The sequence below is a fragment of the Neodiprion fabricii genome, chromosome 1, assembly GCF_021155785.1.
Source record: "Neodiprion fabricii isolate iyNeoFabr1 chromosome 1, iyNeoFabr1.1, whole genome shotgun sequence".
Lineage (NCBI taxonomy): Eukaryota > Metazoa > Arthropoda > Insecta > Hymenoptera > Diprionidae > Neodiprion > Neodiprion fabricii.
The window spans coordinates 15,263,445-15,288,161 of NC_060239.1; the positions used below are offsets into that span (position 1 = coordinate 15,263,445).

General features: G+C 41.3%; 1 protein-coding gene across 2 annotated transcripts in view; it reads left to right on the plus strand.

The window, feature by feature from the left end:
- The window catches only part of LOC124188024 (arylsulfatase J), an 850,127-nt gene that overhangs the window by 296,744 nt on the left and 528,666 nt on the right, over positions 1-24,717 (plus strand). For both annotated transcript variants that reach the window (XM_046580288.1, XM_046580289.1), the window contains one exon: positions 17,891-18,140. In XM_046580288.1, coding sequence (XP_046436244.1) covers positions 17,891-18,140 — 250 coding nt within the window. The remainder of the gene's footprint in view (positions 1-17,890; positions 18,141-24,717) is intronic.

Genomic DNA, 24,717 nt, shown 5'->3' on the forward strand with positions numbered 1-24,717 from the left:
AGTAACATCGATTCGGAAACCAATTCTGGACCGGTCAGATGAGGCTTAACACGCTTGCACGAACTTGAGGTACAAGTAGTTTCTGAGACGTTAAACGATCCTTTTGAACATTTTGCGCTCACTGGGTGCAAGTTTTGACATGCCGAATCCGAAGCCCTTCTCTTTAAACCTATCCAGTGGGCATAAAGGTAACAAAATATTTCAAGTCTGCCATATGTTAAAATTGTTGAGAAACTGCCCGGGTGAGCTTAAAATTCTCAACGACGGTGAAGGTCACTTGATTGAATGAAAGTTTATAGTAGCTTTGGCTGATCTACAAACGGAAGGACTACGGTCTGGAAATAAACTTAGGACTGCTCAGGTTCAATACTGGAAAATGAAGATGAATGTAGCTCTTGCGGCTCAAACTCCAAGTAGTAGCGTAGCTGATGCTATAAAATTTTGCGCAGATTGAAGTTGGAAAACATTTCAGGGAAGCGACGGCACTGTACGTTTCATACGATGCATTGATGCAAAAGGATTCAAAGCTCGTTTGCGAAAGGCTAATAAAGTTTTCTGGAGGCACGCGATCGAAGCTGAATTACAGTATTTAAGAAACATCACAGATGTGAAGGGTAAACCATTATTCAGTACCAGAAGTTATGTTCCAATTGTGGGCCTCGTTACAGGGGTTACAGGGGTTACAGGGGCCTCGTTACTTTTCTCAATATTTTTGACACGTGTGTAAAATCCGAGGGGTTGCAATTAAAGTACTTGATTACATATAAGTTAAGCCAGGATCACCTCGAATTCTTCTTTTGTGCAATCAAATCTAGGTACTTCTAAGAAGAAAGAAGTTGACTTTTACAATGCGGCTGTCTATGATAATATACCTAATATCAGAGTTTCCAAAAAATATGGTTCAGAAGAGGAAGATGAACAGTTCAGCAATATTGAAAATTTTTTGAATGAGTTTCTCTTTTTTCGATCAAGACTTTCCATGGCACTTTCCATTTTTCCAAATAGCTGCGTAGCTCATATTGCGGACTGGGTTATTAGAAAATTAGTAAATGAAAAAAACCCATAGTCAAATATGATAAGTGTCGACTGGTTCTCCTCTAGGACTCTCCAGTGATGGATTAATTTCACGAAAGCTGTCCTCTCATCCATGAGAAGCCCAGAGGTCGCCTGATATATCCTCGTCGGTCAGTAGTGAAAATTTGCCAGTACACTGAAAAACTTTTAAGGACTGCATTGAATATGAATAACGGTATGACACCAATGGAAGCGAATTTTGCAGCTGTTCTTTGTTCCAAAGTCATGGTGGATCTACTTCAGGCACCTGATACTTTATTCACCTCCTTGAACGATCATGTGTTTGATGCCGTTGAGGAGTTATCAAACCACATTTATTTTTTAATCAAACAGATATGTAAAGCTTGTTTAAAATTACGTCTTTTTGCTGCCACCAAAATCGCTTCAGAAGAGCAGTTGGTATAAAAGTCCGTCACCATATGACCCGGCAAATTATTTAGCAAAATCAATGAGTGGAGTCACTTCTTAGTTCCAGCATACTGAAGTATCTGAGTGAGATTTTAATAACCTTTTAACCATACACCATACACCTTATACACCATGCCTTAAAGTCGTGTATGTACCTTGCTTTCATGTCTCCATGCCTCATTCTTTATTATTTCCACCTTATCTTTCTACTACTACTATCTACTATTTACTACTGCTATCTACTATCTTAGATACCACATAATAGAGTATGTAAGTAATGTTGCAATAATTTTTTAGCACCTACCTTTCTTCCTAGATAACATATACCTAAGTACTCAAGTCACGTTGCAACAATCCTTTAGCATCTACCTCTCGTCCTAAATACCATATATCTGATTGTGAGTACGTAAGTTACCTTGTAGGAATCCTTCAACGCCTCACACCACATATGTATACCTCTAGTCAAGTACCTCATTGCATTGCATTACGTGCACATATCCACGCATTACACCTTGTTATCCATACTGTGTGTAAAACCTCAATACCTCGTTCGTTAACATCATATTTCATTCATACCTTATTTCTAAAAGCATCCACATCATGCGTTTTTCATTGCCCCTTCAAACTTCCTACCAAAACAATTTTCCAAGAATAATTCTTGTAATCCCAGTCAATTTCTTCCACTCATAAATACCACAAATATCCCCCTACTATAAATCTACTAAAAAGATAATGTAACATTCATTCAATAACCTGACGATTATGTTTCTACAGGTTGGAAAATATGAACTACCTCTAGACGGAGATATTCTACAGAATACCGAACGAGCAGACCAGGCTGGAAGATATTTGGTCGATGCCTGTAACGAGCGACTGGCACAGGCCCTATATACTACCTCTTTGAACCAACTCTTAATATTCCATGATTAATTGTGATATTCATTCTGAATCGCGATTCTACATTTGATCATTGATATACTGAAAATGATCAACTTTTCGATTCGATATTCAGGAATTATTTTCGTTCTGCAATTAATTAATATATAAGAATTTATAGACGATTTCATAAATACAGACACTCATTATGATTTTATTTTTTTAAATTATTCCGAATATATATGTATGTAATATCGAAAAAATAGAAACATGCGAGTTTGCACAGGCCATCAGGTAGTTTTAGGTATAGTAATAAGGTATTTTGTACAGAGTGTAGGAGTAAGTATGACGTTGAGGGATGCAAGAGTGGAGTGGGAGGTGAACGGGGACAGAGGGTCAATTGACCTGAGAAGGGAGTTCAGTTCTTACTGCGTTACCGACGAAGACGTGTCACTCTTATGTACAACACTGTAATGAACACTTAAATTAAAGCCTGAACCTATTCACTACTAGAGTTGAGAACCTGTATCCCATCCACATCCCAGGGATAAGTATATTACATGTATATATTTCTATTATGCTTTTTTTTATTACGCACGACTTCAATCGTAAGTTACAGCTACAATTATGAAATTCTTGTTTGTATTTAATCATTTCTCCAATGTAAGATAAATGCATGATAATATAATAGTCTATGTAATGTTCACAAATATCAGAATTTTCAAGAATGTTAGCAGTTATTCAATCATCATCTGCACTTTTTCAGTTTTCTGAATAATGATTTGTGATGTCCTTAGTATTTATTATTTTTCATCGATATCTTCAAAGCTCATGTTTGTATTTTACGATTTAATGTGTATCTATTCCTAAAATATGATGAAAATGTCACCTTTCTATTTTCATGATACTTGAAATATAAATATTATTACTAGTATTAAACCTGACATGCCTTCTTTTCGCTATTTTGATTATCTAATAGGTCCTACTATTTATTTATCAGTCCTTCAGTTAAGTATATCATGCAATATCGCTAACCACCTCTTAATATTGTTGGAATTACCTGCTAAAAAGTGTCAGAGCGCCACAAAGTGGTGACCGCTGGCCTTCAAGTGGTTTCAAACGGTGTCTATAGAAATGATATCACGTAGGGAGTAGCATATCTTGAGATATCTTGGTTTCAGATTGAGAGTTGTGCGTGAGAAATTTTAAAGTATTGAGTCGGACCTTAATCAGCGAGCTGCAATTTCGATAGATTAAGAAATAGCACAGATTACGAATGATTTTTTGTTGTTTAACACGTTGAGCGCCATGTCAGCCATCGGTGGCTGACACTAGACTTTCCGTTTAGGCCGTGTCAGCCATCGGTGGCTGACACTAGACTTTCCGTTTAGGCCGTGTCAGCCATCGGTGGCTGACACTAGACTTATCGGTGGCTGACAGCGGCGCGCGTGGCCTGAACGGGATTGTCTTAGAAATACGCGTGGCGCTCAACGTGTTAATTTTGGATTTGGATCTCTCGAGAAGAGCGAGTATTGCATTATTTCATTTCTTGTAACGTTGCTATTGCGAAATATATCATTTTATTTTGTTTGTGTTGAATAGCGTGTTGTTGTCGAGTGTCCCTCCCCCTCCCCCTCCCCCTCCCCCTCCCCCTCCCCCCCCTCCCCCTCCCCCTCCCCCTCCCCCTCCCCCTCCCCCTCCCCCTCCCCCTCCCCCTCCCCCTCCCCCTCCCCCTCCCCCTCCCCCTCCCCCTCCCCCTCCCCCTCCCCCTCCCCCTCCCCCTCCCCCTCCCCCTCCCCCTCCCCCTCCCCCTCCCCCTCCCCCTCCCCCTCCCCCTCCCCCTCCCCCTCCCCCTCCCCCTCCCCCTCCCCCTCCCCCTCCCCCTCCCCCTCCCCCTCCCCCTCCCCCCTCCCCCCCCTCCCCCTCCCCCTCCCCCTCCCCCTCCCCCTCCCCCTCCCCCTCCCCTCCCCCTCCCCCTCCCCCTCCCTTGTTATTTAAGTTACCTTGTAACGCCCAATTCGAAACCACTTTGATCTGAATTATACACATGCGATAAATTTACACCTTGTACATATTGTTCAGCTTGTTTTCTCAAACTTTTGGTGTTTTTAATCGTTTTTTGGTATTGAATTTATTAATTTTCCTCGATACAATACAATGGGCAATTTTGAATGAATTCATCTAATGCTTAGATGCTTTAAAGCGAAATGTTTGTGAGGACCCAAGGAAATCCAATCCATGTTGCTTATAATAGTCTTTATTTTGAACTGACTTGCTCGTTATACAATCGGTGAGTTACAAGTGCTTAGAGCGCTTCGCCCCCTCTCTAGCAAGCTAAGAGGGGGGGAGGTATCGTATACCCATGCCGTGTACTACACTCCCTCCAACTTATTTGGAATGCCCTTTTTATTTCCAAAAATTCGGACTAATGGTTGGTGGTCCGTTTCTAGCGTGAATTTCCTACCGTAAAGATAATCATAGAAGTGTGTAATTCCAAAAATTATTGCTCTCGCCTCTTTATCTATCGTCGCGTAATTTTGTTCAATTTCTGTTAACGTTTTCGATGCATATGCAATTGGTCGAGGTCCTCTGGGTGTTACGTGCGATATAATAGCTGATATGTCATAGTTGGACGCATCGAATGTTAGTATTAATGGTTTTCTTGGATCATGATTAATCAAAATTTTGTGTGATGTTAGTTCGTTTTTTGCTATAACAAATGCTAATTTACATTCTTTTGTCCATACTAACTTATTCTCTTTAATGCATTTATACAATGGTGCAAACTTTGTTGCCCGGTTTTTAATGAATCTGTCATAATAAGTAATTGTTCCTAACCATGCTTGTAATTGTTTTGTATTTGTGGGTTCCGGTGCTTGTTTGATCGCTTCTATTTTTTCATTCCTTATGTGTGTTTCGACAAAGTAACGGTTTAGTTGAATGTGTATCTCGCGGCACTCAAAATCGTCCTCACGCATGAACGCACACTCGCGTGCAATGTTTACATGCCGTCTCTGCGTCAAATCTCGCCGCATGCCCATGTCGCGGCTCAAAACAAATCAGCTGCATCTCATGTATTGTCACTGTCTCAAAATCATGTATGTGTATTATCAATGTGTATTCTCGCCTGTAAAGTCATCAGTTATCGTTCTCTTCTCTTGCGATACAGATCGCGTCTACGCATCACCCTCAAATGAAGTGACCTCGAATTAGTTATCAAATCTGATCTATTTTATTCATTATCCCGCTTCCTCACTATAGTCATTCATCACTGATTCGCGGATCCCACGTCGATGATCCATATCTCTTTGTCATCTCTCTGAACAATGTGAACGCCGTGTTTGTCGATTTCGTGACCCAAGTGTGTAATTCTTTTTGATAAGATTTCACACTTTGATTCTTTAACTTTCAAGCCACATTATTTTAATGTATCCAATATTAACCGCATTCTGCGAATTGCTTTAAGTATCGTACTTCCTTGGGTCACTATATCGTCCAAGGAAAACCGTTACAAAAGGCATTTTTCTGGAAATTCGTTCCATCTGCGCTTGGAAAAAATCGGGCGCTTATGCGATGACATACGGTAGTTTCTTGTATTGGTATAATCCTTTGTGCGTGTTGTAACCAATTTTTGGCGCTGAGGGTAAAACGATAGAAATGAGATCATTGGTTACCCTACGGCGCAGTCACTAACCTGAATAATTAGACATAGAAAGAGATACGATAAGAGAAAGATATGATTGTTGGGCGCCAGACGCACATGCGTCAAAAATAGATAATTAGAGAAAAAGATAAAGGTAAAGGTAAAGATAAAGATAATAGGTGAAGGTAAGGTCAGGTTCTACGACGGTTTTGCACAGCTTGCTCAGTATAGACAAGATAATGGTAGAGGGGCGGGGTCGAATCCAATAGATAAAATAACAAACAGGTGAAGCAGAAATAGTATCGAATATATTGATTAAAAAGCGATAAATTTTAATAACAGGCAAACAACTGAAGAGATTGAGATGCAATTACGATGAATGCGATAATTAATAATATTTACAGCCAGAGAAAAGTTGAGCGAGAGATTTAACAAATAACGGAACGTTTTCCGAATAAGCGGGAAATATGCGTAAGCTCGCGATACTATGACTCGAGGTATTAACTAATACGTTTCTATAATGAATATGCAGAACGGAAAAGATATACGGTACTTAAATTGAGCATTGAGCAAATAAACCATAAAATATGAGAAGCGATTATAAACACATGCGAAATACAAAAATTGTAATAGTTATCACATTACCAGAATGATCAGAAATAGGCAAAGATAGGGAATTATGAATTACAAGGTAAATTCAAGGCAATAGGTCAAGTAGAAAATTATTAGAAAATACAGGTACTAACAGATACTACGCAGTCTCTGGTTTGCGGTAAGTGCCAGAGAAAGAGAGATAATATTCGGTACGATAAAAGGAAATTCAAGATAAGACAAACAATATTCAAGATAAGTAGTATGCGCGTACGGCAAACCAAAGAGGCTACGGACAACTACGATCAGCGACATTAGCAAAGAAAATAATGGAAAAGATGTTATGCGATACGGCACAATACTCCAATGTCAAATGAACGCCGAGCGGGACCGCGCAGCGATGTAAAATCGCTCCTGCGGTACACTCACTAAGATACGATAATCAACGGTAATAGGTAAAGAGACAGATATGAACTAATCAGAGAAAATATAACGAAATAGCAATGCTCGATAGCTGAGATAAAAATTGATCCTTTAACGGAACGCGCTGCTAGACAGCGATATTAGGCATTCCAATATTCCAGAAGAGAAAGATAATAAAATAAAGCAATAGTCACTACAATGCGTAAGTAATAGTCAACCAGTCTCGAAGTTACTTGCAATAAGACAGAGAAAGGGACCAGATAAGAGATAAGAGAGAATAAGGTACGAGCCCAGGTGGCTCAAGCAGACCAACTGCAAGATAAAGAGAAAGGGTACGAGCTCAATTGGCTCAAGCAGACCAACTGCAAGATAAAGAGAGAGATAAAGGTAAAGGTACGATATATTGCAAGTAATCTCGTGGCTTCACAAAATAGAAAAGGAACCTCACTTACGTAAAAGAAGATATAACAGGTACTAGAGAATGCGGTACGATAGCGAGAACTAAATCGGCAGATAGCGGTAATGGCACTAAATATGGCGATAGCACGTCGTTATGATTCAAGAACTGAACGTAGAGTGACGAGATGAGCGACGATCCTGATTTTCGTCCAGCTGCTGTCACGTGATTCTTCCTCAAATTTGCGGTATCCTAATTGGACCAGCAGGTCGCGTAGGTCTGGTCTACGGGTAGGCGGCGATAATCCCTCGCCGCTTGTTTTTCTTCTCCCTCGACGACAGGTATCGAGGTATCGGAACGTCGGAAGGTGGTCAGAGATGTTTTCCCTCAGCTGTGCGGTATCGTTGGTGAGAGGGGAGGTCGTACTGCTCATGTGTTGCGATATTGAGGTGTGCGGCAATAGTACGTCACCGGTCCTTCAGACTTGCGACCGACTGTAACTCACTCCTTGCTTTACTGGTACTCCCCGTTGTAGCTATTTCGTCGGCGCTGCATCCCGGCCCTCGCTCATTGAAGCCCTCATGCCGGAACGATCTGGTGGTGATGGCCCTCAACCCGGATCCCCACACTAGATCCACCAGATCCACGTGGTCAGCATAGCATTAGCCTATTCCACGCCGCAGTCCTTCGATAGGACGGTTCGTGAAGAGAAAACCGTCCTCTATTTGATAGACAACGACTTAGTAGGCGTTAGGGTCGGTTCAGCTCCAGGCTGATAAGTATCGTCGACGGGAGGCTTTGTTGTGTTTTTGACGCACAGCCCTGTACGCCGCCTGACGATGCATCCGAGCGGTAGAAGCATTCATTCGTGGTTCGGCTCTTGGCCGATAAGTCTTCAATAGTCGGAGGTACTGCTTGTGCATCACGCACGACCCTGTTCGACAACTAGGTAGGCATCCATCGGGAGTGATTTCAGCGGTATTCGTTCGTCTGTAGTCGGTGGTGGTCGATGTTGAGCTGGTACGTGACCCCTGTCAGGCAGTGTCCTGGTATCTTGACGCGAAGGTCTCGTAGATGTCTCTCGTAGAGCGTTACAGAATTAGAAAATAGCATAAAATTAGCTTAGTAAAGAGAATTCAAGTTAAAGATAATTAGTCGTTCGTTTTTGGAGTATTGGCCTCAGACGTGCTTTCGTTATTTTTAGCGATATTTGCACCTAGGGGAATGCGATAATTAAATAAAGTGACGGGGTACGAAATATCACGTCACAGTGTTTATTGTTAAGTATTTCTTTGTATTCTCATCTTATAGGACTTGTACGTAAGCTTCTTTTAAATCAATTTTTACAAACCATATGCCTCCTTGCAAGTTAGCTATCAAATGTGCCAATCGAGATAGTGGGTATCGATCAATATGAATCAATTTATTCATTGTGATTTTGAAATCTGCGCAGATTCGAATAGTATCATCTGATTTGGATATTGGCACAATCGGTGTGCTCCATTCACTAGTCTCGATTGGTGTAATGATTTTCTGCTCGACTAACCGATCTAACTCTTTGCTCACTTTTTGTCTAATTGCAAAAGGAACGGTTCGAGCTTCACAAAAAATTGGTTGGCTATTTGTTTTCAAATGAATTTTAAATTTTGCCTTATTACATGTGCCTTCACCGGGAGAGAATAATTCTCCGTACTCTTTAAAGATTTCGCTTCTAGCTTTATTGATCATACTTCACTCATTGAAAATGTTTATTTTCTTGAGTTGTTCGTCGGGGTTTCGCCATAAGGGCTATAGTTTAAATTCATTTAACCAATCGCGTTCCATCAGCGGGTTTCCCTTACCTTCAACTATATATACACCGCCGTTTCTCTTTTATCCTTTGTATGTTATGTTTACATCTCGCAACATTCCGCGCGGTACACAGCGCTCGCCCGTGTAATACGATAAATTATTGTCCGCTTTGCGTAGCTTGAATTTCGGAAAATACTTTTCGTAACCTCGCACACTTATTATCGATACCCCTGATCCGCAATCGACTTCCATTTCAAGTTCTACTGTTTTGATTTTAATTGCGATATATCGAGGATCAACTCTTACTGTATTACAAGGAATTGTTTGTATGTCAGACGACCGGATCGAATGACAAGCAAGATCATCGAAAGTATCGGAATCCGTTTCGCTGTCGTCGACCTCCGATATGTCGGTATCAATCACGTTTTTTACCTGTCCATGTTTTTATGCGCGTTACATACGTTAACTAGATGTCCTCTCTTGCCGCACATGTTGCAAATTTTCTGTCGGTGCCAGCAGGAACTCTTCTCGTGATTGGGACGTCCGCAGCAGTCGCACCTCCTGTTTCTGGAATGTTGTTGATGTTGCCTCGTTGCTTGCCCTCTTTTCCTCTTCTGGAATTTTCTTTGATTGTAGTTTACTTCTTCGTTTGAGTCGTACTTTTCATCATCGTTTTGTTCGTTTTTGTTGAATTTTTCCACTGCTTCACTGGCACTTCCGATTATTTTTGCTAATTTGATAGCTGAATCTAGCGTTAATTTTTCAACTGCTCTTGATTTGTATTCGTATAACAAGTTTTCGTCATTGCTGGTGCATGCGTCTGGAGGCGATTTTGGTCCATAAATTGCAGATGCCCATTCTTTATGTGCAACTATTTCCATTTCTAAAATTTATAGGGTTCTCCAAAGTACAGGAACCTTTCTTCCTACACCTAAACGCCAGTGTATTCCTTCATTGCATCTAACAATATACTTTCAAAATGATTCTTCAACTGTATTTCCTCATCACTTCTGAGCGATTGAGCAATATTCATCGCTTGGAATGTTGTCACAAGTAACTGTATAACGTTGAAAAGATGGATTTTCATCTTCGTTACGGAAAAGCATGAATGCACTTTCAAATTCTCAATTACATATAAACCACAAATATGCAAACACACCACTGCCGACATCAGAATATGAACTGACGGCTGGCAGCATACAATGATTGCAATTATTGAATAGGCCTCTTGGATATCATGGCGAAACGACGGCAACGCTATCTGTCGGTCAACGGCGGGAACTCGAGGACGTTGTTTTCATACCAGTAAACATATGATTCACATATAAATCACGGCACGTTTTGAATTATTGTTTTATTTAGTGCAATACAAAATTAAAAGTGATATTATGAGCCACACTATCATCAAATGTGGATTTCAGAATATACATGCAGAATTCATTCCCGGAAAATCTGTGTCAAAAGGTGAGTAAATGCACGAAACATATGAGATATTCTTTCAAATTCATTGTCATTTTTACTACGTATTTATTTTTAGGATTATCGTATTACTAACAATACGATGATTAATTAATTAAACATTTATAGGGTATAAACTATTCCAAAACCATCATGTTCAGTAGGTCGTCGAAACTGATGATGAAGCTAGTGGAGAACGAATCGTCCGTGGGAAACTAATACCACAGACGAGAGTACATAATCCGCCGTACGAACTGAAATTAGAGTTATGCATGAATTATGAGATAAATAAATAGTTCAATGATAATGCGAAAAAATATATTTTCAGGAACTTTGCATCTATACATGCAAAACAGGAATGGAAAATGGAGATGTATCTCTTTATGTTAGACTGCTTGCCACCAATAAAATAAGCACTGCAGATCCGAGTGTTGTTATTCGGCTGCCACGGCTTGTTATCTAGTGCATTATAAAAATAAAACATTAAAGATAATCTGACGTTTGTATATTTTCAATACGTTAATTCTTCATATCAAATTGTTATAATATTACTTACATTCTTCTGACAGCTTTTATCCACTTATTTCTCTTGCTAATTTCCCAATGTCGTCTCGGAAACGAATAGAAAGTTAACTATGGATTTTTCGATTGGGTATTTTTGCAATCCACGACACAACAGTACCTCGTACCACCCATTTTTTGTTTATTTTGGAGAGCACTTTTTGATTGAATTGATACATAAACCGTACAGCTGACCGCACTCGCACATCCACGTGTTGCCTGAATCTGCCACCGAGCCGCGCCACTGGAGTTATCCAAGAGGCGTATTGGCAGTCCGAACCTCCAGTAAGAATTTAAACAGTCGCGACAGCGGTGTGGACAAGCTATTTCAATTTTTTGACCTCTAATGTTTCTTACGTACTAGTCAACCAGAAAAACTGATTCATTTTTATCATACCAGGACAATCTCTAGAAACTATACAGTCAATGCGCATGCGCCAAATAATTCAGTCTTATTGGTCGGTGAAATCGCCCCGCAGCGACGTTTTCGTCTGCTGAGCAGGGCGCCAACGTACACTAAATGAGACAAGAGCTGTGAATCTCTCGCGCGTAAACCGCGAATTAAGGTTACGTCGCTGTTTACTTTTACATAGCGTGAATTGTCAAAGAAAAATAGTATCGTTCAGCAATACCGTGGTCGATATCGGAAAATATGCAACCGACGCAGCAAAGAATTCAACGGAAGAGAAAATATTAAATGATACAGAAATTAGATGTTATTTATTAGAAGAAAAAATCTGAAATTCGATGTGAAATGTCATGAACAAGTGGGAGTCTGGACAAACAGAGGTAGGTAAGTAAAAACAACGTTTATTGTTAACAGATTCTTTATTTACATAAAATTAAAAATGCGTCTCATTGACGATTTATGTATTGTGCATTTTATTGGAAATTGGTTGTATCCAAAAATACCAGAAGATCCTGTCTAATAATAATAGCTTCTAATATTTTCAGGTGCGAAATAATTCATTTTCAAAGTGGGACTAAATTTGTCAGGCATGGAAGCATGTAGGTAAATTTCTAATTACGTGATCTTTGACTATTACAATAGTTTAAGATGAATAAAATTCGTTTTTTTCAGCAGGCTCGAAGTTTGAACTTTAATTAACATGAGGAAAATTATGTTTTACCTGATGGTCAAAACGTTTAGGCGGCAAGGATCCTGGTTTCTCGAGCGGTGCAATCATTACAACCATTGAACCTGGTTATTCCATCAGACATAAGGTGCTGAGTGAATTTCATCAGGCCATTGCCACCTTTCTGACATCAGTTGAGGCAAATCGAAGAGCGGGATACACTACAGATCATAGTAGCTAAATATACCATCATTTTACTTTGATCGAGCCAATAGCGATAAGTTTGTTACTTAACCGTTGCTGCTAATTCATTCTACCCAGCAATCGCTCTGTGCACCATTGTAATTCAAGCATTGTGATTGACCAGCATTATTTTTCAAATTTTATTCCATTTAATGTGGTATCTTATTTTGAAGCTGACTTTCATTCTCTTTGGCATTGAATTCAGATGAATAGTCTTTCAAGGCCTTATTAGATTGTAGAGTTGAATTTTGCTAGGCAAACTGAACCAACCCAAATCTAGAAATTTTTAATAACTACAGTCAAAAATATCTTCGCTGCCTTGCTGCTTGCAAATAATCACTCGCTAACTTTTTTATTACGAGTCTGGATCACAGAGGTATCCTGCAATTTCTCTATAGCTCAAAGCCAAATTCAATTTTACACTCTTAACTGGGTCCTACGCTAAGACTGAAAGTTTGTGAATCTGCATTTACTGCCAATATTTCTGCATTTTATGTTAGCATTCTGCCTGGAACAAAAAAATCTCATCCTGAGATTGGAAATGGAACCTGAAATGCAGAAGTTATTCAGTGGCACGAATTAGAAACCAAGAATTTTATAATGGTTTCTGCAACATAGGGACTCTTTCCAAATATCCTTGTTATCAGGTGATGTTCGGAGAACTACGAACAAGATATTGTATCGGATTACATTATCTGGAAAAAAATCTTCATGAACTTCGTTAAAAATTAGATATTTATTTATTTTGATGGAACAAGAGACACAATCTCGAATCCGATGAGTCAATATACTCGTATTAATGTTCTGACATTACCCTAAAACATGATTGTCCTTGAAGCTAATTGTGACGTTAAGGTGCATGTTGAGGAAGTTGATTTTTAACTTGTGTCACAGGATATGATCCACGTTCCTGGGTTCTACGCTTCCGATTAGATTTTTTTTGTTTCGAACCGCACTAACATGAAGTGCAGAAATCATTTCAATAAATGTGATGTTTCTTGAATTTTCAATTTGAGTATTAGGTACCCTTCATTTATTTAATCGAACATTGTAGTAGCAATAATTTATTGATCGGAAAAAATGCATTGATTATCGACTATCGGTAAATTTTGTTAAACTATTTTCGAGAAAAAAAGATTCACAGTTCTATTGCAGATAGTGAGATATTTGAATTTCTTGAACGCTTGGTTCAACGCCGCATTTTTAAAAGTGATAAGATTGAATATTATCGCCTGAAATCACAAGAGAGTGAGAACCTTCCTTTGACGCTTGAAAGTTGCGATAATCTTTGGACGTGTGATAAATTAAGTTGGCAGATAACAGAGAATATTAGAGATGTAATTATTTTGGCCGTATCACCTGTTGATGGAAAAAAATTTCATTGTTATTTCTAATGTACGAAATAATAAAAGTGATGAAATGAAGTGTTCTCATCTACCTGCTGCGTTTTTTCCAAGCATCCAACATTTCAACAGATTTCTCGTTTCAGTCGAATAAAGCCAATTTACAAAGAGCATTAGCATCAAGTTTCGACCGTTCTTTGAAGAATCTACTTTCCGACTGAATAACAAATGCTTTCCGAGTCACTACCTCGACTGTTTGAGATTTCAACCTCAAACATTCGTATGAACTTCATCGCCATCAGAAACAAAGTTTCACAGCTAAAATTCGGAGTGGCCAGCCTGCTCGAGCAGTCGATAAAACTCGCGCATGCGCATTGATTGTATAGTTTCTAGAGATTGTGCTGGTATGTCTTGCATAATACGTCACAACAAGTAGATAAAAGTAGAACTTCGCCGAAACAAAATGTAATTGTTTTGGTGCTTCTGGGTCACAAGATAACTTTCATTTCATCAATGGTATAAAAGCCATTCCATTGTACCTTTCCGATTTCTTTCAATGTTTTGGAAAAAAAATAATAAGTGAAGTTGTGATTGTTGACAGCATTAGCTATGTTCATTTTAAAATAGTAAGTTTGGAATCGATTTTAGTAACCTCACAAACTACTAAAACACCGGGCTCCGGAAGATTTCACGACCGTATAAGAAACTATGCCAGAAACCGTTCAGCAATTTATGGGAGTGGTTTTTATTACTAATGCAACCGAAATTTATTGAAACGAAGAAGCTGCTAAATTGTTGCTCAGAAAGAGCTCTGTAATGTTAAATAAGACAAATTGAAGCAAAATAGTGCAATTCTAATGGGAATTTGGCTGCTCGTGTATAATGGTAGTTCACCCCCGTAGTGACGTTATTTCGAAAAACGCAAAAACATGTGTCCCCTACTTTCTTCTGCTGTTCGAAATGCAATAATTTCTCTACAATTCAAGCAATAGTTTTTTAGTTACAAAATTTTTTCAACTTTCAACCCCTAAATTTTCGACAATTCAACCCTGTCGTAACCGGCCAAAATGTATTTTTCATTATTCGTCATAGGAATTATTCTCCAACTGGTGTGATTCAAATATTTCAACTGGTAGTATGCGAAACTATGAAACAACTACTGAGGATGCCCAGCTTTGGCGGCTGATTTCACCCCCTTTAAACCGTTTTTTCGCCGATAAAGAAAATACGTATCGCTTCGATTTCGACGAAGAATGACATATCCATAAATGGTCCAAATCGGGCGGGGGTGGGGGGGAGCGGGCACCTGAGGCAGTTTCATTGTAAGTCGAAGTGTCTTATCTCTACAGTGAATAACTCATTTTGTGCATACTTCATGCATACTTCTCAGGAAGTCAGGAAACTGAATTCATTCAATCGCTTTCATCTTAGAACTGTGTTCTTAGGTGTTCGAAAAATTCCTGGCGCATTAAGTTTCGTCCAATCATTTCGTCCTTTGGCAGAAGTTCTCGTATTCTGAGGCATATTATCATGAAATAGTCGCAGGAAATTTCAACTCCGGTGAATATAATTCATTTATCAGACTATAATATACTCAAAATTATAGCGAAACAAAAATTCGAACTGTTGAAGTAATAGTTCCAGTTACTCAGAAATATTTGATCAAACATTTCCTGCAAAAAAATTTAGTCTATGTTGTTTAATTTATTTACAAAAAAACTTCAACCTTCTTTGATGAAACCTAATGCGCAAGCGGTGTTTTGAAAAAATCTTCAAAAAAAATGCATAACTTCGGAATTACTTGACCTATTGAACTGAATTTTGGATCTGATTCTAATTTTGAGACTTGTGACGTGGATTTCTCTGCTCCTTGGTCACTCGGAGAAAATGACCGAGAACTTACCGCGTGCACAATAAATCAGCGTCCGCGAGGTATCCTGGACCTAAAACAATATCGCGAAATTTGTTGGACGCCTGGCGTGATCAACACGCCTCGAAATCGGTAATGCGATATACCGCAACCATATACTCGATAGCTCGGTACCGCGGCGAGGGGAGGGGTAATTTTTGGGTAGAGATACGACACACGTACGCCAACACGTTATTTCACAAAGCAATAATCAAATTAAAATTGTATATTTCCAGCTAGCGATGATACAAAATAAAAGAAAAGAAAGAACAAAAAAAATTTTAATAGATCTAGAAGACCTCTACACGGCCTACGTGCGCTAGTCGCTGTCTTAATAATAACCGCTAACTTACAAAAACCAAAAACAAATTTGGACCCGACACGCTGCCCGCGATCGGTAATAAATCAAACAAAAAAAATTGCTTATGCCTACGGGCGCTAATCGCCACCTTATCACTAACCACTAATGCAAAAGTCCAAACGAAAAAGGGGCTCGTCGCGTTACCCGCGACTCTCCTCTACAAAAGAAGATTCTTATTAACACGCACCCGAGCTCAACTTTCTCCGTGACGTCGGGACGTGGTTCGCGAATTCGAACGTTCCCCTTTCGACGGCTCGCGACCTACACGAGAAATGATACTTTATTGTACTGATTTGACGTGTGACGGAATTTGGTTACACTCAAATTACAGCAAGCTAGCCGCGACTCCAACCCGGAACTCTATTCGACCTTCTCGGTCGCTTAATCGTGGCTCTACGTTAACACGTGCAACTCAGGCTACGGTCACCAAACGAAATAATCGGCAAACGAATTTCGAGGATTTTTCTACACGCAAATTACACACGGCTATCCTTTCTCGGACAAGCCCTCGCTCAATTGCTCTCGAAATTCGATCGCGAGAATATTAGCAGCGCTTACCGCTCCACATCCAGCTCACGAACTCGCCTACCCCCTCGTGACGATGGCTGTTCATCCTTCCTCGCGATTACCACTTCCGTACAATCACGCAAACCCAAAGAAAAATCTGACTTAACGCAACTTCGCCACGTGACTACTATCTCAGTTAGTCGCCAGAACTCGAGTGATCTCAGATGGCCGATCGGCCGCAACGCCGATCTCGTCACGCTAATCCTTAGTGACGTTATCACCCTAAGAATGCGCAACAATCGATCTGTCATCGATTTTGGAGATTGCGCAACTCGGCGCGCACCTGTCGTCGCTACGCGGCGTAGAACTTAAGGCTAGATCGCGATGTCGTCTTCCGCGCAGCTCTACGGGGTCCTGGGGTTGAGCGGGGTGGTGCTCCCTCGTCGCTAGCTGGCCTCTCACGGTTGCCTCGCTTGGGCATCGGCGGGGTGAGCGGGGAGGCTGCAGCGCGCCGGCCGCTAGCGGGAATCGCGTCCGCCTTGGATTCCCGCGCTGCAGGGATCTGCGTTTTCTCCCACTCCGCAGCCTCGGTATCCTTCCCGCGAGATCTCCGTGGTTTCTTCTTGCTTCGAAATATCTTCGGCGTCGGAGTTGGTCGCTGGCTTGTAGCCGGTGTACTCGAAAAAAAAATAAAAACAAAAGGCTGCAATATCTTGTTCGTAATTCGCTATTGCGTCCCTGTCGAAGCCCGGATGCGTGTCTCCAGTTCTGGCGCTCTCTATGATTATTTCGTGACTCGATTTCCGAAACCCTTATTCCTGGATTCCGCCCAGGGTTCAGGGAGTACGTTGTAACGAGCAGGCCTGACCGAAATGCCACGTTACAAACTATAAATGCACGCTCCAAATTTTAATGAAATGAATTCTAAAATACGGGACGTTTTTTGTTCACCCAAGTCTCCCCTCAAGGTCAGTCTAACCCTAGTGTGGCAGTACGGTAATTCCAGAGAGATGTGGAAGCTAGTGTCAAGTTTGAGAGTCAACAGGCATGTAGATGGCAATGTTAGGTGATTTCGATCTTTGTTGATAAACTATAAGAATATTTATGGATGCTGCGTTTTTGTGAAATGTTTTTTTTTGTGAGAGATGATTATATGTGCGTAATGGCCAGATTCGAAGAAAACTTGTGATATGTGATAAAATGAAATATGTATTCACTGTTGCATATAGGGTTATTGGGGTCTTGACATGAGACGTGGAATGCAACCAGCGTGGGACTTACACGGACAGTATTCAACAGATGTCTTCACCAAAGAAGCTGTTTCCGTCATTAATCTTCACAATACTACGCAGCCTTTGTTTCTCTTCATTGCACACGCTGCGGTACATTCAGGGAATCCTTACAATCCACTTCCTGCGCCCGATGAAAAAGTCGCTGAATTCGATTACATAAAAAACTATCACAGAAGAAGATTTGCAGGTATGCAAGAAGTAATTGTTCAGACTAATCACGTTAAAATTGTGGATTCGTCCATTGTTAGAAATCTTAAGGAAGTACTACTGTGCGACAGCTGTATTTTTCTACTTTTTTTTGTAGGTTTTTCTGACGAACTATAAAAATACTCCGTCTTGGAATTTATATACTGTATTCATTGACATTTATACGGTCACTCAGAATGTTTTGAAGATCAACTATAGATTGAAATTGATTTCATTGTTTGAAAGACACATATGTAGAAAATAGGTGGGATTCGTTTCGACCTCGTAGTTTATGTACATGAGGGTTTTGGAATTGTAGACCGATACATCAAAGTCACATTATTTTTAGTGTCAATGTTTCAATGACAATCTCGTCCCTCTTCAAGACAAATTTCTTTCTTATATGCAAATTTACATGAAGAGAATTTTCAAACACGTTGACAATACCTATTTCAAATAATCTACGCAATTCAATTAAGGTACTCACTTTCTCAATTACAGACCATGTGCGTAAGATTCGTTCATCATCCACCATCGGATCATTTTTTGTTTGTATTTTTTTTTTTCTTCACAGTTTAACGACACATCACCAGGAGTGAAATCCAGACTTTACTTCATCTTACTGAACATTGTTTTTGAAGTTAAATAAAGAGTATATTATAATGGAGAACAGACAACCATGATTGAAAGGGGAGCTAACCTTATATAAAAACTTGAAACGGTTAAAGATTGACCAAATGAGTGCACAGTCAAATCATTATAAATTAACCAAGTCCCTCACAAGCACCTTTCTTTTTTCTCCGTTCCCAACACTTCATTCAGGTTATTTTGAAGTTAAGAAAAACAATCAAGAACTCAGTAAGCGGCCGTTTAGTCTGCGATCTCAGTAACGATCTTCGTGATAAGAGAACGAGGATGAAGAAGAACAAGGTCTCAGCAACTTAAGAACGGAAACAACGATCATACAATCAGTAAACAAAAACCGTCGGTAACTTATCCTACGGACAAGCATCCTTCAATAGTTGACATAAGTATCAGTGAGTTTATCTACATCTGTCTCAAGTTGACTGCGTCGGTATGACTTGCAACGTTACACATTGCGATTATAATATTGTCATAATCAAACGCGTGTTCAGACTGTACTACGTATTTTGTTGAAGCCATGAAATGGACTTTGTGGTCTTTGATATTATTGATATTGTAATGTTTTGTAATGGGGCGCTCAAATAAATAACACTCGGGATCAGGCTTAACACTATAGAATAATTTTATTAGGAAACAAGTAAATAAGGTGATTGCGTGTGTCACGCTCAGCGCTCGCTGACCAACTGCCTCGCGCTGTACCGTGACTACATACATTCTTACTTAGTATTTGTACATCGAGTAACGTCGTGAACACTACAATTCCTCCCTTTTGGAATACTGTTACACTTAGTTTTTCAATCGGTTTGAACGACGTAATACAATATCAGATTTGTTCGTTGTTACCTTTGGCACTGACTTATTTATATCATCAATCTCGGGCGTGTATCGGATAATTTGATCGACATGTCGTTTCCATGTTTTGTTGGGTGCGGTTTCTACTAGAAACGTTACCGGTGACAATTTCTTTGTTATTGTACCTGGTACCCGCGCTTTGCTTCTAACGCTAAAATCTTCAACCATCACCGTGTCACCTATCTGGAATTCAACAATTCGACTGCTTTTTCTTCCCGCTATCTGTGCAGATTGCTGTTTCTCTACGCTATCCAATACACTCGGTCGTAACAAATCAAATCTAGTTTTAATTTCCCGTTTGCACATCATAAACGATGGTGATCTGCCAGTTGTACAGTGTTCTATTGATCGATAGTCGAATAAGAAAAGATTAACTGCGTAGTCGAGAGATTTACCGGTTTGAACAATTTTATCGACTTTGTCCTTAAACGTGCCTACAAAGTTCTCAGCTGCACCATTTGTTGCCGGATGGTGCGGTGCTGTAAAACTCTGTCAAATACCATTTATTTTACAACACTCTTGAAATTCTTTACTTGTAAATTGAGTACCGTTATCGGTAACTACGTGTCTTGGTAAACCAAATCATGACAACATTTTTTTTACCTCCTCGAGTACTCGCGGTACTGTGGTACTTTTATTCATATCAATGACCTCTGGCCATTTCGAGTACGCATCAACAATTATCATAAACATATGTCCGTGGAATGGGCCAAGGAAATCGATATGAATCCTACTCCAACAATTATCTGGGTACGGCCATGGCGTTAACGGAACACTCGGTGGTTTCTTTCTTTCTTGCACGCACACTCTGCATGCTGCCGATACATTCTGGATATCGTTATCGATATTCGGCCACCACACGTGACTTCTCGCTAGCATTTTCATCTTTACCACACCGAAATGTGAGGCGTGTAATTCACTTAACACACTGTTTTTCATTGATTCTGGCGCTATTATGCGATACCCCCATAACAAGCATTCTTTTTCGACATACAGCTCGTCTCGTTTCGCATAGTATTTCTGTTCCCTTTCACTCAATTCACTCACACTTGGCCATGTACCGTTTACATATCGAACTAGTAGTAGTAATCTTTATTGTTCCCCTTGGGGTTACAAGGACTTCCCTTTTCCTCTTCCTTTACAATATTTTTTTTTTACATGTTTTCTTAACCTATTCTTACCCTAATTCTTACTTCCTACCTTATCCTTACTTAATTTACTTAATTTCTAATTGCCTGTGTCCTGTGCCATTGCCTTGCCATTCCCTTACTTTCCCTCTTATCCTTTTCTTACTTTTTATCCTTATCTTTACTTAACCTTATCCTATTTTACCTTATTCTATTCCCTAATTCGTCCTTATCCTAATCGACTTCCATTTCCCATTCATCTCTCACTCTTTCATTCTCTTGTACATCCCTGATCCTTTCCAATTCTCTCATCCAGACTTCTCCCACCCCCTCCTCACCTAACATCTCCCTCACCACCTCCTGCCAGCTTTCCTCCCTTCTATCCCAGCCTACGCACCTTTCCCATACGTGCTCCCATGTTTCCTCCTCCCCCCCGCACACCCTACACCTTCTCTTTTCCTCTTCTTCCCAGTACCTTGCCTCCTTCATCTCGCTTCCTAATCTAAATCTTGCCACCCTTATCCACCTGCTTTCTCCCCATCCCTTTCCCAGATATCCTGGTATCCCTTCTCCTTTCACTAGCCTGTACCATCTGTTGTACCTCGATTCCCTTATTTTCTCCCACCTCTCTTTTCTCTGTTCTTCCCTCTCTCTCTCCTCTATTTCCCTAAACTCCATCTCGCCCCTCTCCCTTCTCGCGACTACCTCTCTACTCTCTACTCCCCTTTCCGCAAAGAAACTTTCCCTTTCTCTTTCCCACCTCGATCCCTGCCTCCCAGCTTCTGCCTTGTCCCTTATCTCTTCCCAGCATCTCCTAGCTAACTCGCTACCCTCCCCTCGCTCCAGCTTCCTTTCAAAATTCCATGCCCTTCTCCCTGCCCTAATCCTTAGTTTCTCCCTCTGCAGTTCCTCCCTTACTAGATAACCCGGTGTTCTCCCATCCACTCCTAATGTCCATCTCAAAAATCTATCCTGTACCGCCTCGACCGCCCTCCACTCCCTCCACCCCCATATCTCCGATGCATACTCTATTACCGTCCATACTAGCCTGTCAAATAACCAAATCCTTTTTTCCCAATCCCTCCCAAATCTTCTTTTTCCTATTCCCCATACCTGCCTCATTACTACCCCTGCCTTCCGTACTCTCTCTTTCACCTGTGCTTCCTGTCCCCCATTGCACTTCACTCTATACCCTAAATAACTGAACTCTTTCACCTCCTCTATCCTTTTCCCTTTCCATCTCCAATCTATGTTTTTCCTTCTACCGCCTCCTTTCCTAAATCTCATAATCTTTGATTTCCCTACATTTACCGTCAGCCTTTTCCTATCCATATACCTTTCTAACTTCCTAATCATTACCTCCATTTCCTCTTCACTTTCCGCTAGTAACACTATGTCATCTGCATAGGCTAAAGTGCATACCCTGCCGCCGGCTAACTCCACCCCCCCAACCCTTCTCCCTCTCCCCATTTCCTCTTCTAAGTCCGCCAGCAGCAGGTTGAACACAAGCGGACTGAGCGGACATCCCTGCCTTACCCCCCTCGCTGTCCAAAACGCCTCTCCTAGCTTTCCCCCGCTCCTTACTCGGCTCTTTGTTTCCTTGTAAATTTCCTCTATCCTTACCCTTAGCCCTTCCCTCACCCCTCTCCTTTCCATAGTCTCCCACAGCACCTTCCTGTTCACTGAATCAAAAGCAGCTTTCAGGTCCACAAAAAACGCCACCATCTTTCCCTTATCCTTTCCCACCTGCCTATTGATTGAATAATTGAGTACGTATATATTGTCAATAGTGCCCATGCCTTTTCTGAAGCCCGTTTGGTTTTGTGGAATCAAGCCCTTTTCTTCTACCTCTCTTTCTAACCTATCCGCTAATGCCATCGCATACACCTTGTATAGAGTTGGCATCAAAGTCACCCCCCTATACTCTTCTACCCTTTTCCCCTCCCCCTTCTTAACTATCGGCGCTATCAATCCCTCCCTCCAATCCTCTGGCCAGCCCTCCCCCACCCAAACTCTGTTACATGTTTTCCATATCCACTGCTCCATTTCTTCCCCTCCATACCTCCATACCTCGCTAACTATTCCATCCCCCCCCGGTGCCTTTCCATCCCTCAGCTTTCCTATCACCTTTCTAATCTCTTCCCTCTGCAGCTCCCCTTCCCCGTCCCCCTTCCTATTTACCGACTCCCCGCCTTCTGTTACCTTGCTTTCTACCCCGCCTAATAATCCCATGAAATACTCCCTCCACTCCTGATCTCCTATTTCTTCATTCACCCTCTTCCACTTCTTTCTTTCCCTATTAACTATCTCCCATACCTTGCTTTCTGTCTTTGCTTCCGCTGCTTCTTTTATGAATCCCTCATTTTCTTTCTTTTTTCTCTCCTCGCATAGCCTATTATATTCCCTTCTTCCCTTTCTATACGCGTCCCCTTCTCCCTCCCCCTTTCTCCATTTCCTTAGACTCTGCCTAACTTCCGCTTTTTTTCGCCTACATTCCTCATCCCACCATCCCTTTTTCGCTTCCCTCCCCCTCCCTCCTACATCTAAGGCTCGTCTAAACTCCCTTATTCTTTTCTCTATCTCTTTCCCTACATCCACTTCTCCTATCCCCTCCCATTTGACTTCTGTTTTAAACCTCATCCTACCCTCCTCCGTCCAGTCTCCTCTACTAGTTCCCCCTACTCTTTTTCCCTTCCTTGTCCTAGCCACTGCCCCCCTCAACCACACTATTACCGGGTGATGATCCGAGTCAACCCTATCCCCAATCTCTATCCTTTTGACCCTATCCCTCACCTCGATGTCTCCTATAGCGTAGTCTATCACTGTCACCCCTGCCCCTCCTACATACGTAAATTCCCCCTCCTCATCCCCCTCTATGTTCCCGTTCATTATTGCCCATCCTACCTCCTCTAAAAATTGCACCAGCTGCCTACCTTCCGAGTTTATTTTCCTGTCCTTTGATTTCCTACTCCTACTCTCCTCCTCTCCTTCTCCCCAGCATCCTCCCCCCTCCTGCCCTGTCCTGGCATTAAAATCACCCCCCACTAACACTTTTACCCCTCCCTCTATCTCTTCTGCCCGCTCCTTCAATTCCCCTATCTTCTCTTTTAGGTCTCCATTTATGTATATTCCTACTACTACCCATTTTTCCCCCCCTACACTTATTTTCCTTGTTATCACGCCCTCTTTTACCTCTTCCCTCCCTCCCTCCCCACTTACTATCTCCCTTCTTACCCCTGACAGCATTCCGCCTATTGCTCTTCCCTTCCTATTTTTTCGTACCGCATACTGTACTTCCCATTTATACCCTACTGGCAACTTATTTCTAATCCTTTCCCACCCCTTCTTTTCTATCCATGTCTCCATTAGAAATATTACATCCCACTCCCCTAGCCCCCTCCAGAAATCTTCATCCTTTCTCGCGAGCCCCGCCACATTCCAAAAAGCTACTTTCCACCCCTCCCTTACTGTCTCGCCTACTCCCCTCTCTCTCCTCCTTATCTCCCTCCCCACCTGCCTCTGTCCCCCCCCACTACCCATTCCCCCGACTGCCTTTCACTACGTACCCTTCCCTGTGCTTCTGTACTTCCCTCTTGTCTCTCCTCGCTTGCTGACCTTTCCCTATCGCTTTCCCCTACTTTTCCCCTCCCCTCCCTTTGCCCCCCTTCCCTCGCTCTCCCTGTACCATCTCTAAGCACCTCTCCTATCTCATCCCACTTCCACATTTTCCCTTCTATCCAGATCCTTGCATACCCTATTCTCACTCTGTTTCCCCTTCTCTCCTCACTAGCTGCTATCTCCCTCAATTTCCATTTCATTTTTCTCTCTGCCCAGGTGAGATCCTCGTCTATTCTCTCCTCCCTCCCTTTGAGTAGGCTTTTTCTTCCCATTACCTGCTTCTTTTGCTCCCTATTTCCTAGTCTTGCTATCCATATCCCCTTTTCTCCCCCCTTT